The 14,457-nt window shown below is 38.9% G+C and overlaps 1 protein-coding gene and 1 pseudogene across 1 annotated transcript; one reads left to right on the forward strand and one right to left on the reverse strand.

Annotated features, from left to right (window-relative positions):
• Positions 1-1,234: 1,234 nt before the first annotated feature.
• On the reverse strand, positions 1,235-4,503 carry LOC149010275 (protein NRT1/ PTR FAMILY 4.2-like). The gene is made up of 5 exons (XM_089162419.1): positions 4,443-4,503; positions 3,027-3,244; positions 2,396-2,800; positions 2,210-2,301; positions 1,235-2,009 (listed from the first exon to the last, which is right to left on the reverse strand). Exons 2-5 carry the CDS (start codon positions 3,222-3,224, stop codon positions 1,235-1,237), a joined length of 1,470 nt encoding a protein of 489 aa, XP_089018545.1. The 5' UTR covers positions 3,225-3,244; positions 4,443-4,503.
• An 8,941-nt stretch (positions 4,504-13,444) lies between these two features.
• On the forward strand, positions 13,445-14,048 carry LOC149010276 (large ribosomal subunit protein eL32z pseudogene; annotated as a pseudogene).
• Positions 14,049-14,457: the final 409 nt, after the last annotated feature.

Consider the following 14,457-nt stretch of genomic DNA (forward strand, 5'->3'; position numbering starts at 1 on the left):
AAAAACAAAGAGTTTCCAACTCCGAAAATCAGACTTTTGATCATCCGATTTCAATCCGTTTTGGGATGATCTTAGTCCGAATTTCAATATGAATAGGTCTCTAACAAAGGGGTAACATGAAACCCTAAAATTAACATAGATTTATTACCCAAAATTCTCCCCTTGATTAGATCCATCCATTAACAAATGCAAGGATTCATTTCTGGACAGGATCTCATCAAGAACATTGGAAAGAGAGCTACAATTAATCAATTGGATAACCACTAACAAAATGGGGATGGGTTCATATCAATTAGAGGTTAAAAAGAAGAGAATAGCAGATGGAGATTCATTACCTTAACCAGAATCACCAAGAATAGAAGGGAAAAGGTTCCAGATCACTAACAACACATCGCCCACCTTCCAGCACGTTTCCACTGCTGCCTAATCGCCCAAAATAGCAATCCCGAACATAATAATGCGTTAATAGGGCAAGGGATGCTATTTATAACTAACAGGGGTCAAAATAGGGCATCTTCCCGCAAGCATAAATTGGCGGTCGCTTGGTTCAATCAACCGCCCCCTAGTATATTCCTATACAAGGGTGCTTTGCTCAAGGGGTTGAAACCCAAACACAACCTATCCCTAAACAACACATGGGGGAGGTCTTACCTTCATTACGGACATCTCCAAACACCACTTGCCTTCTCCCAAATATCAAACTTCCCAGTAAGGCAGGTTCTTCAACAAGAGAATCCAGATCCATGGGTTTAGCGTATGGATCATGGACTTCTATCTGGAAACTCCATAAATTAATTTGACTAGACCTTCAGGTTCTTGGACCTGCAATTCGGATTTCGAATTAGAAATACGGGGGTTGTTAGAGGTAACCATTGATCAAATTGCGTGTTTTGATGTACTCGTAAACGTAAAAGATCAGAGCAAAATAGGGTTAAAATGCAAGAAACATGAGAGAGAAACGACATATCGGCGACATTAGTAATATATCGACGACATATCATTAACTTATTGTCAACCTAGTATCGGAGTGATGTGTCATGTAGCCCCACTCCGACATGACGAAATATTGCCAACACTTTGAACCATGATCAGAAGCCCATTTTTTGGAATTTTTATTAAACTATAAACTTATTTCTTAATTACATAATCATCAAAATACTACAATATTTCTTACAAAAAGAATAAATAAAGAAAAGAAAAGAAAAAAGGGTAAACAACACTGGAATATATCTAACTAGCTATTTATTTTAGCTACAAAACCTCGAACCGTTTGGCCCCAAGACAAATAGTTGAGAAAATTGAGAAAATTCAGCACACAGAGGAAGGCAAAGAACTCATCCAAACGGCTGTGATTCAAACCAGCCCCTCCCAGAATCTCTTTGCCGAAAGATTTCGTCACTGCGTTGACGATTGTGACGAGCACAGAAACTCGGAAGTAACCCATGGAGGTGGAGCACCAGGCCAATGCAGTACACATGCTTCTCATGCTTTCAGGTGCCTCAGAATAGAAGAACTCTAACATTCCACCAAGAGTGAGGAAGTCAGCGAAAGCAAGTAAAAGGAACTGAAACAAAAGCCAGTAGACCTTGAGCGTAACGTTATCATCCACAGCTGCTGAACGTCTCTTAGCTTCAACTATAGCAGCTATGGCCATTGCTACGGATGCCAAAATAAGCCCAAGACCGATTCTTCGCAGAGGTGCAAGTGGGCTCTTCTTCTGATCTGGGTACTTCTTAGCTAACTTCCCTGCGAAACGCTCTAAGATAGGGATGGTGGAGAGCATGATTATCAATGGAGGCACCACTAGAGATGGCGTCGGTATCTCGAAGTTACCAAACAGTTTTTTGTCCATGAGAATCCCTTGCTGCACAGTGAAGGTTTGAAGTTGAGCCAAGCAGCAATTCATCATGATTGTACTTCCAAAGATCGGAAGGAGGCCCAGGAATGTCTTGGTCTCTTCAATCTGGTATGGAGTTATAGCATCATCCGCTATGGCTTTATCTAAACACCTGCACTTCCACAGTAAAGACTTGGGTGTAAATCAACCTTCAATACTAGTGACATACAAACTGCAAATGTTAAGACACTTGACCAATGCACAGATCGAAAGCTACAAAGCTAGTGCCCATATATCAAAGCTTCAAATGTTATTTCGTTTGTCAAAGTTAAATTGCAAGTCATATCACAAAGAGAATAAGAGAAGGCTTGCCTGAACTTGTTCTTAGATCTCTCAGTGTTGCCAGTTTCAGTAATCGTCTCTTGGGGTTGTGCTTTCCAGTTCCGTGCTGTAGCCACAAAAACCTATGCAAATTGAAGGGAAAAAAAATAATGAATCCTCAAAGAACACTTGAGAAAATATGGGCAAAAGAGATTATTAATTAGTGAAGAAGTCCACCTTAAAAACCCTGCTTAATGAACTCCCCCTTGGACGAGCATGTTTGTAAAATGGGAGTCCACCAGCAAAAACGCAGAGTGCGATGGTGAAGAGGATGATCCCAATCTTAAAACTCCATTTCCAACCTTCGTTATCTTCAACCCAAACCATAATAGTAGATGCTAGAATCCCACCTGTAGCTAAGGAAAAGAAGTACCAATTGAAGAAGGAATTCATGAGCCTCTTGTTGCTATGATCAAGTTGGTCAGCTCCGTAGCAGGGCAATGAAGACTTCACCCCACCCACCCCAGTGGCCATTGCATAGAGCCCACCGAATAGCAGAGCTGCTTCGGATGTGGATGGCCTTTTTCCCATGGCGGGTTGGAACCTTGTATAATTAGCTTGGATTGTAAGCATGGCTATTCCCTGTGCCAATCAATGAAGTTAGAAATAATTGTTAGGGTTAGGGTTTAAGCACAAGTTTTGCTTAAAGCATTACACTCTCAGTATCTAATTTGTAATACCAAGACCGTTTCATTATACTGTTGGATCGTAACTACTTTGATGTCCAGAACGTAAATTGCGTATAACTCAAATACATCAACAATAATAATCTCACATCAGATATGAGTACATGAACTACTATACTTACCAGGAGCTCTATTATGCCAAAGAGGATGAAGGTCCAAAACCTTGGAAGGAAGGAATCTGAGATGAAACCACCAAAGATTGTAAGTAGGAAGGAGGTTCCCATAAAATTTGTGACCATGTTTGCTGCTTCTGCGATCGGATAATGCATTGAAGACGTGAAATATGAAACGAAGTTGGATGCATTTGATAGGAAAACCATGTTTTCCAATACCTCCACAACTGCATATAATCATAGAGATGATAGCAGATTATGAGAAGAGAATTGAAATAGAAACTAGCTCTGATTTCTATTAATTAAATAAAGTTAACCTAAAAGTCAAGAGTTAAATGGCATTTATAAACTCCATATGAAATATTTCTCAAAAAAAAAAAAAAAGCGATTATCTTATTTATTTTAATGACTTATTGAGAAACACATTTAGGGCCTATTTGGTTATATGAAATCTCTGGATTCATGAATGTAAAATTTATACCAGTTAGATTGTGAAAATTTTAGATTCATGAAATCTTTATATTGATCTTTTAACACTAAAAATATGAATCTGTAAATTTATGAGCATGGGGTAAAATCCAGAGATTTCATCCCATCTATAAAAGTACTAAACATTTGTGCATTCACAAAAATCACATCGACAAAATTGTTTTTTAGGATGAATCCACAGATTTCATTCCACAACCAAACAGTTAATTTTATGAATTATGACTCCATAAATTTGAAATCTCTAAATATTTGAAGATTGATGTAACCAAACAAGCCCTTAGAGTATTGTTATAAGTTTAGGGTTTTGGGGTTTTTAGGGTTACCACTGAGGAGTCAGGATGTCCCCCCAATTCCTCCTCTCTCATAGTTAATCCAATATAAGTATGTTTTTTAGTCACGAACAGGCCCATGTGTGAGGGTTGGGAGATGGGATGACAGGCAATTGGATTTGATCCTCTCAACCAAAACTGCCCGTGCCCCATACCCCACACTTACGAAAGGCCTGACACAAGGCTTACCCATATCTGTCATGTGAGTGTGAAAGAATGGGAGCACGAGCATCTTGGGTGGAAAAAATCTCCACACCACTGATGATTCATTAAAACTCGGACTGACTCAGACCTAGTCTAGTAATTAACTAAACCACAGGGTTGGTTAATCACAGTTTTAAGAATAGGGAATCAGACCTGTAAATTGGCCTATTTAACTCGGAATGGGTTGTGAGTGATTCTCTCATTCCCACCGATTTGCATCTTAAAAAGAACGATTTTAACCAATGCTGTGCAATTCGGATCGGAATTGGCATGGACCCATTTGAATTCCCAGTTTTCTGAAACCCTCACTTTTCAAGAGAGAGAGAGAGAGATTTCTAGTTGCCCATATTAATTAATATATGCATAATATAAAATTAAAAAGAAATGAAAGGTGGAACATTACCGCAAATGAAAATAGCAGCTTTAACGCCACCGAGCCCTGTAGGTTGGACCCGTCTACCTCTCCAATCAAAATTCTCATTCTTCTCATCGTTCCTCCCAAGTTCCTGCTTTGCCAGAAAAGAAAGATTGAACTACTACAGTAAACAAACCTCTCTACAAACGCATAGATGATTTATATATAGTTCTCTAGCTCATATTTCCAGTTTAATTCAATCATTTTTTAGTTCACCCAAACAAAAAATCCACCAAATTAAGGTCCTGTGTTTCATTTAGAAATAGCTGATACAATTTTCAACAAGTTATCAAAGTTACAAAAACATGCAGGAAAGTTTGACAGGAAAAATAATGATATTAATAGATCTGAGAAGTTGTTCTTCTGTGTTAGATGTTAGAAATGATTTGAAGTGGGAAAAAGGTGAGAGAGAGTTTCTGAAGCCTACCATTACCAAAGCACCGAGTGGTTTTCACTCTCTGCGTTAGTAACAGAATCAAGGAATGAAGAATTGAGACGAGGAAAGAGAAAGATGGTTCTCCCTGTTCAGATCTTCACGAGGAAAGCTCTTTATAAGAAGATGGGCTGGATCCTAATCGTTTTTTTTCTGTTTTTCTGTTCTTGATATGAAGGCAGAAGGTGTTGAATGGTTTTGGCTTTCCAGATTTAGCGAAAATTCGGAGGAAGGAGATAGGTTTTAAAACGTGTAACGAGGGTTCCCAGTTCAAGAAATCCAGACGATACTCACCATCCATGCAATTAATAGTTTTCCAAACCTGGCAAACCCAGCAGGTGTGTGGTGTGTACTACTAATATGAACATTCAATTTTCGTAGCTTGTACGTATCAGCATAAATACCTTTGCAACTATTGATTTCGTGAGCATGCATGTCACAAAGTGACAAACGCTGGGCGCCATGGTATGGCAGTTTTGACTTCAGATCAGCTCCCCTGATATCCTCCGGGTGGATTTTCACTACATAAATACATAAATAGGAGTGGGTCCTCTAGATCACTATTAAAAATTAGAACAAATTGCATTGACACTCCAAAATGAAAACTTTAAAACACTGACACCCCACTTTATGTTTTAAATACACAGACACCACATTCATTAAACACATTAGTCCATTCTGTTAGTAAAACCATTAACCCACTGTTCATTTTTCTTTAATTTCAAAAATGCCCTTACCCTATCTATTCTCTCTCCTCACTCGGATTTCCTCTGCTTCACCCTGTCCACCTTCACCTCCAGTACCAGCAATGCCGCCGCCGCCTCCTCCCAAAATGCAGACCCCAAAAGGCCAAAGAGGCCAGCTACTTCGATCTGCTCCCAATGGCGATGGCGTTAACAAAATTCAAGAGTTGAACAGTGCATTCTCTGGTGACCTCCAAGAAAGAAAGATAAGCAGCAGAGGAGAGGCCAAAGAAGACCCGATCACAAAGTCTCCGTTCACTGGGGAAAAGAATTCGAAGAACAACATTGGCAGCCTTGATCCAACGGTCAATCTCATCTTCGAGTTTCGTCCATTCCATTCTCTGAACCTCATCGATGCTCAGATTCTGCAACCCTAACCTAGAAATACTTTCTTCCAAAAACTCTCTTTGGTATCTACTGTACAAATGGGAGCACTCCTTGCCATATCCGGCAGCTATCATTCACTTGGTGATTTCGTGGAGATCGTTGATGGTCCTGGAGGGAAGAGCATCGATCAAAATATCAAAATCGGAGATAGGGTGTGCGACGGGGATAAGATCCTCTTCGTCTCTGTTGACGGCGCCGTACTCATCTTCATCTTCATCATCTTCGGAGCCATAGGAGAAGTTCCTAGTCGCAGTAGTCTCAGAAACATTGGTCGAACGAGCAAGATCAAAAGCTTCGCCACTCCGTTCAATGAGCAATTGGAACTCTTCTTCAAGACGAGCCATCGACATCTGCAGAAGGCCATCAAGGCGATGTAAACAAGAGGCAACAGGTTTGTCGAAGGCCAAGGAATCCCAATCCGTAATAGTGGAGAGCAACTCATCGACGAGGTCAAGGAAGGCGGCTGCATCGGCTAAATCCAAAAAAGCTGCTAAGACTGAATCAACGTTGTTGCAGGTGAGGCGGTTGCATCCACCTCCACATCGATTCTCTAATAAGCCTGCTTCTTCCACAACAGGGAGCCGACCGCCCATGGGGCATCACTAAGCCCAAACTAGTTTATTTTGTGAAGAGGACGAAGGAGGCGTTAGTGGAGGCGGCGGCGGCGGCAGCGGCGGCGGCATTGCTGGTGCTACCGGAGGTGAAGGTGGACAGGGTGAAGCAGAGGAGATCCGAGTGAGGAGAGAGAATAGATAGGGTATGGGCATTTTTGGAATTAAAGAAAAATGAACAGTGGGTTAATGGTTTTTGTTAGATAGAGTATATAGTCAGTATAGTATATTGTATTCTTAGGGTTATAAATACCCTTGTAACTCTTCATTTCAGATATACAGAATTACTATATTCTACATGGTATCTATATTCTTAGGACCAGCTGACTCACAGAATTTTGATCTGCGGCAAGACTTTTAATGGACTCTATGCTGTTCATTTTTGTTTGAAGGATTTGAGTGGTGATTTGTTACTTGAAGGAGTGAGTCCTTGTTCTTGTTGTTGCTTCTACTTCTCGGTCTACTAAAGTTGCCAATTCAGATTTGTTTTCTTCTTCCACTGCTTTTGTTGCTTCAGCCATTGATTGGCATAGACGACTAGGCCATCCTGCTCCTGGAAGGACTATGACTGTATTACAAAATCTTGGCTTTGAGGGTGTTAAATCTTTTCCAACTTGTAATGCTTGCAAATGTTCCATGAGTCATAAACTTCCATTTCAGTTGTCTACCTCAGTTAACAGATGTCCATTAGATGTCATTCATAGTGATTTGTGGGGACCTGCTCCATTTACTTCTTTTGAGGGTTATAAATACTATGTTGTCTTTGTGGATGGATATACAAAATACACTTGGCTATATCCTTTAAAACAAAAATCAGATCTGTTTTTTGTTTTCATAAAATTTCGAAGCTTGTTGAAACTCATTTTTCTTCCAAGATCCGTACTCTACAAACCGATGGTGGGACCGAATACAAGAAATTATTTGCTTTTCTTGCTGATCTTGGTATTTCTCATCGGATCTCTTGTCCATACACTCCTCCCCGAATGGTGTGGCGGAACGAAAGCACGGGCATGTTTTAGAATCTGCTTTAGCCTTGTTATTTCAAGCTGGTCTTCCTCAAATTTTTTGGACAGCAGCAGTTCAAACAGCAGTGTATCTTCTTAATCGGATTCCTCTTAGTGTGTTGGATCATAAAACACCATTAGAAACTCTGTTTGGTACTTCTCCCGAATATGAGTTCTTACGGGTTTTTGGGTGTTTATGTTATCCCCGGCTTAGGCCATATGCTAAAACAAAACTACATCCTCGGTCTAAACCTTGTATTTTTCTGGGTTATCCGGCAGCCTACAAGGGGTATTCTTGCTATGATCCAGTTGAGAATAAGATGTACATTTCACGGCATGTGATTTTTTGATGAACACCAGTTTCCTTATGCATCTTTACTTCATTCTTCTTCAGTTGTGTCTGCTAAAGTATGGTTGTCCACAAGCACCTTCTCGTTATTTTTCCCCGTAATTCAATTTCTAGTTTTACCAAAGACAGTTGTAATGGGCAGGGAAAATTAGATTCTCATAAGGGGATTTCTGGTTGTTCTACTTGTATTTCTGATCCTGTTGTTCCTTTGGATCATACTATTGTAAACCATAATGAAAATCATCCCCATCCCCCAACTAATGGGTCTATAGCAGCTGATGGGCCTTTGAGTTTTCCAGCCACTTCACAGCCCACTTCAGTGAGCTTAGATGCTGCTTTAAGTACTGATGGGCCTTTGGGTTTTCCAGCCACTTCGCAGCCCACTTCAGTGCAATTAGATGCTAAATTAGGTGCTGATGGGCCTTCAGGTTTTCCGGTGCCTTTGCTATCCAATTCTGAGACTTTAAATGTTGATGGGTCTTTAGACTTTCCAATTTCTATTTCCAACTCCAAATCTGATGGGTTTCGATTTGAGCCTGGTTTGTCTCCACCTACTTCAGCACATGCGCTTCCTACTTCATCTACAAATGTTAGTTCAGATTTGACAGCATCTAAAAATCATTCTATGCTCACAAGATCCAAAACAGGTTGTTTAAAACCTAAACATCCACTCAATTTGATGGCTGCCTGTATTGATGATACTGTACCTAGTTCTTATTCTCAAGCAGCCCGTTTTGTGCAATGGAGACATGCAATGCAAGAGGAATTTAATGCCTTAGTTCAAAATGGGACTTGGGAGTTAGTTCCTTCCACAAAAGACCACAACATTATTGGTTGCAAATGGGTCTTTAGAGTTAAAAAGAAGTCTGATGGTACAATCGAGCGTTATAAAGCTCGCCTTGTGGCTAAAGGATATCATCAACGCCCTGGTTTTGACTTTGAAGATACTTTTAGTCCTGTCGTGAAGCATACTACCATACGCATTATTCTTTCCATTGCAACTTCTCAAAATTGGCCGGTTCGTCAATTAGATGTTAGTAATGCTTTTCTCCATGGTGATTTACAAGAAACAGTTTATATGGAACAACCGGCAGTGGTTTGTTGATTCAACGTTTCCTTCTCATGTTTGTCTACTTCGCAAGTCCTTATATGGTTTGAAACAAGCACCTCGGGCTTGGTATACCAAACTCACCAATTTTATGACGTCTATTGGTTTCAAGGGGTCCCGCACTGATACTTCCTTGTTCTATTATACGTCTTCCTCAGTGGTTGTTTATTTTTTGGTATATGTTGATGATATCTTAGTCACTGGGAACAATATTGCTGCTGTGTCTTCTCTTATCAAGTCTCTTGCTACTGTTTTCGCTATTAAAGATCTTGGTGATCTTAATTACTTCTTGGGTATTGAAGTCTTACGCACTTCTGATGGTCTCTTTCTCTCTCAGCGAAAGTATATTTCGGATTTGTTGACTCAAACTCATATGACTGATGCAAAGCCTCGTTGCTTCTCCTCTTGCTTCTGGTTCTTCTCTATCTGTGACTAATGGAGTTCCTTTGGATGATGGTACTGAATATCGACGTGTTGTGGGTGCTTTACAGTATCTCACTCAAACACGTCCTGATATCTCCTATGCAGTTAATTTGGTCTCTCAATTTATGCACTCTCCTACTGATGTTCATTGGAGTACGGTGAAGCGAATCTTACGTTACTTACGTGGGACAGCTACTTTGGGTTTGTTCTTTTCTTCTCGATCTTCTATGTCTCTCGATCGGTTATTCCCGATCTTGATGGGTGGCAATCCAGATGATCGTCGTTTCATCCTTGGTTTTTGTGTTTTTCTTGGACATCATCTTATTTCTTGGAGTTCTCGCAAGCAACGAAACTGTTTCGCGCTCTTCTAGCGAGGCGGAATATAGAGCCATTGCTTCCGTTGCTACAGAGCTTCTTTGGGTTCGGTCTCTTCTTGGGGAGATTGGTGCATTTCTTTCTACTGCTCCTCTTATTTGGTGTGACAATATTAGTGCAACCTACATGACCGCCAACCCTATCTTTCATGCTCGCACCAAGCATGTTGAGATTGATTTTCATTTTGTCAGGGATTTAGTGGCTTCTCGACAATTTTTAGTACGCTTTGTTTCTTCTATCGATCAGCTTGCTGACACTCTTACTAAAGGATTGCCTCGTACACGTTTCTTAGCTCTTAGAGACAAGCTCACGGTCTTTGATCCGTTACGCTTGCGGGGGTGTGTTAGATAGAGTATATAGTCAGTATAGTATATTGTATTCTTAGGGTTATAAATACCCTTGTAACTCTTCATTTCAGATATACAGAATTACTATATTCTACAGTTTTACTAACAGAATGTACTAATGTGTTTAATGAATGGGGTGTCTATGCTTTTAAAACATAAAGTGCGGTGTCAGTGTTTTAAAGCCTTCATTTTGGGGTGTCAATGCAATTTGCTCTAAAAATTAATAAAAATGATTTGATTTGCCCAATCAATCTTCACCTATAGGTCTAACATTCGTTAATGGAGCACATTGTATTCCCCGTCAAAGAAGGTGATACAAACTTGCAATTTAAACTTCGAGGGGTGGCTCAGTTGGCAAAAACCAACGTTTTCACATAGGAGGTCAGAGTTCGAATCCCCTCAGGGCCAAGGGCGAAGCCCCGCCAATATTAATTATATAAAATGCGCCTTGAGGATGTAGTTGTGGTGCGCGCAAGCTGGCCCGGATGAGCCTCATTCCAAAAAAAAAAAAAAAAAACTTGCATTTTAATTCTTTTCTCTTCCAAACTTATGAGCCTGGATTCTACGTACCAGAAAAATATGTATGAGTCTCGATCATAGCACTCCCCCGACACTTCTTCACTACACATTTTATATGAGCCTACACTTAAAACTAATTAAATAATTCAAGGGTGAGATCTACTGCAAATTTTACATGAGTCTCACATAAAATGTATAGTGATAAAGTGTCGAGGGAGCTGATTTGGACTCTAAATGTATACCCAGGGAAAAAAAAAAAAAAGAGAAGAAGAAGAAGAAAAGAAGAAGAAAGAAAGAAAGAAAGAAAAGAAGCTAGCTTTTTGATTGCATAAATTTTGCATCTAGGCACACAAGCACCTCATGAACTAATGAATATCATTCAATGTTTTTGTGTGTGTTCCCATGAGTCTACATCTTCTGTCTTGACAAATAAAGTTATGTGTGCTTAATTATATTCTTTCACCTTTTTTTATCATACATTGAAAATTGTCTTATTAGGAATCCATCTCTGGTTTTTCTTGTTAGAATTTAGAAGTGGATTCATCTCCTCTTATGTCATAGAGAGGTGTGAAAGGAGCATATACCTCAACCCTGACTGATAGATGATCCCAACTCTGTTTCCGCTAACCATGTGTGTTGAAGTCTAACCATGGTATCTTGTGCCCCTCCCAATTTTTTATTTATTTTTTTTTTAGATTTTTCATTTCCTTTTCCAAAATTTTGAAATTTTCCATGAAACCCTCTTTCATATGTGAAATATTAGTATTTGAGCCCCAATTGTTGAAATCTTTTAACAATAATGATAATGAGTAGCAAATTTATTGTCTTCTGTGTAAAATATTAGTACTTTACCCTTTCCAATGTTAGATACTAGCTCCTACTTATCTATGTTTAGTTTTCTACAAAAACATATTTTTCTTTTCTTTGTTGATAAATACAAAGAACAATGGACTTAGCCGAAGACACGACTACTCTTCTAAATACAAAGGTAAAGTATGCATAAGCTAAATTAGATCAACCTCAGTTTTTAGGAAGAAGGGGAAAACAAAATTTGTTTCAACAACATTTTATGATCCCTAAGAAATGGTAATGTACATAAACATGGTAATTTTTGTTTGTTTGTTTGTTTTTTAGTTTTAATCAATTGGCATCTTTAGGACCTTTATCCTAAAGGTCAGTGACTTAGTGTTAGTTGGTCTAAACCCTAGCCCATCTTTTATAAAGTTATCACATTGGTCAAGGCTCTAATAAAGAAATTCAGTATATTCCCAAGAATTAGAAATGAATAAACCAAAAAAATGGGATCAAATCAATATTAAAGTGAAATATTTTTAATCATTACGTAACATGTTGGATATTTTTTAATCCAAAACATTCTAAACCATTTTTTTTTTTTATCGAATTGTAAAAATAATACGGATGAAGACTCTATGCATGATCTGATGATCATGTCTCTTTGTCGAAAAAACATGAATTGGGTAATTTCCTTGCAATTCTCAGATTACATCTAAGATTCCCAAGTGGACAATTTTTTGAAATATCTAATGTCGTTAGATCTTGAAAATGCCATGTATCTTATAGGAGACTGGATTCTGCACAGCTAACTTTTCAGTGGAGAATAATGTATTTTTTTAACAATTTTTAATCACACAAAAAGGGGGTGGGGCCAACTTTGAATACTAAAATAATAAAAATGATACTTCACTGGATCTCATGTGGGATTCACCTCTATTTACATGTTTGAAAAACATCAGAAAAGCACATTGTTCTTGTCCGACAGAGAGGTGATCTAAACAAACAAAGACTCACGACTCACAAGTAAGTTTTGATCATTGTTCAATGTGACGATTTTTAAGCGATATATCATCAAATTCACTATATTTAGCAGAATTTCGTTTGATTTTTCACCGATTTTTCATTCAATTTTTGCCAAAATGACGTAAGACCTCTACATGCTCTTGGGGCGGAAACCCTAATCTTGTAAGTCCTCAACATATTTTCGTCGTCTCTTGAAAAATTCCGAATGTATGTGTTTTGAATTGTTATTGTTGTTCATAAGTGAGTTTGTTCATTGACAATTTTGATCTATTTATTGCGCTCTAGAATTTATTTGATCATTGTTGTATACTCTGAGGGTTTGTAATTTGTTTGGTTCTTATGATGTAGAGGCTGAATGCCATAGAATGTCTTCTCCAAATTATTCTCAATTTGTGATTTTCGTAGTTTCAATGATGTAGAAATATGAAAATTTTCCGCTCTCAGGAGTTTCAATGTTATTGTTTTTATCTTGTGGTTGAGTGATGATACATCATTCATCTAGATATTATAAAGAAGAACCCTAATAAATGGAGTGTGGTAACTGGTTGTATGCTGGGCCACGATATTACTTTTTCCTATGTGTTGAATTTTTTTCCCCCTTGTTTAGAGTCCGGATCTGCGACCCCGACGGAGAGCACAAAGTGCTTCCTGACCACAAAAACCTGTGAGACCCACGGTGAAAAACATTTTTGAAAAACAACAAAAAGAAAACTTTTTTATCGGTGGGACCCACTGGTTTTTGTGGTCATGAAGCCATGGGGGAGCACTCTATGCTCCCCGACGGGGAGATGATCCAGATTCCTATTTTGTAGTACAGGATTATTGATTTTATTTTATTTGACTTTTGTTTTTTGTTTTTGTTTTGCAGAAGTCATGGGTGTTCCTCTATTCACAAAGAAGATAGTTAAAAAGCGTGTCAAGAAGTTCAAGAGGCCACAGAGTGATTGAAAGATCTCTGTTAAGGTATATCTTAAGTTGGGACAGCATGGGCCTTGGTTTTAATTTCATAAGTCAGTAATTAGAACTGAACATATAACATGTTGGAATTGATTCTCGAGTAAGGAGGAAGTTCAAGGGTTGCACTTTGATGCCCAACATTGGGTATGGCTCAGATAAGAAGACACAGTCATTACCTTCCCAATGGCTTCAAGAAATTTCTGGTGCACAACCCCAAAGAATTGGAATTGCTGATGATGCACAATAGGTACAATTTCCATATGTATTGCATTCTCCATCCATAATGCATGGCACATATTGAAATGGTTGCTGATCTTTGTGTTCTTAATTATCATGCTGATGTCTTTGCAGGACCTACTGTGCAGAAATTGCACATGATTTTTCCACACGGAAGAGGAAAGAAATTGTTGAGCGTGCTGCCCAGTTGGACATTGTTGTTACCAACAAACTGACCAGGAGGTCGAGTGAGGAGTTGGGGAAATTTTGTTGCATCTCTAGCTTGTGTATGCAAGCTGGTTGATATATTTTGTAGGACACAAGGTTTTAGGTCACATATCAACGTCCAGTAGCTCCAGAAGTGTTAGACAGGAAGGGAGAGGGAGAGGGGGAGGGAAATCAAAGTCCAGTAGTAGTCGAAGTAGTTAAACCTGCTGGTTGCTTCTTATTGGAGACATTTATGGCGATTTCGTTGATGTATTCTTCCCTGGTTTTATCTTTCCTTAGTGACATATCTCTCTCAGTAAATTCCTTGTTTTCTGGTTCAATTCAACTCTCGCTGGAATTGATGACCTCTTATATTTAAGACCTTAATACCACCACCTCGTTTAAGCCTCCCTGGATGTGTGCATGGCAGCAACTCTCGCAGGAATTCATGACCTCTTTTATTCAAGACCTCAATATTTTTTATTTTTTTTTGGGGTAGTTCAAGA

This window comes from Hakea prostrata, chromosome 7 (assembly GCF_041222555.1).
Source record: "Hakea prostrata isolate BN-2017 chromosome 7, UWA_Hpros_2, whole genome shotgun sequence".
Taxonomy (NCBI): domain Eukaryota; kingdom Viridiplantae; phylum Streptophyta; class Magnoliopsida; order Proteales; family Proteaceae; genus Hakea; species Hakea prostrata.

Excerpts from the sequence above, each read along its gene's own strand:
- LOC149010275 (XM_089162419.1), bottom strand. The coding sequence starts at position 3,224 with ATGGTTTTCCTATCAAATGCATCCAACTTCGTTTCATATTTCACGTCT. Across the intron at positions 2,801-3,026 it reads TTGGCATAATAGAGCTCCTG|GGAATAGCCATGCTTACAAT; the intron begins GTAAGTATAGTA and ends TGATTGGCACAG. Across the intron at positions 2,010-2,209 it reads AGATCTAAGAACAAGTTCAG|GTGTTTAGATAAAGCCATAG; the intron begins GCAAGCCTTCTC and ends GTGGAAGTGCAG.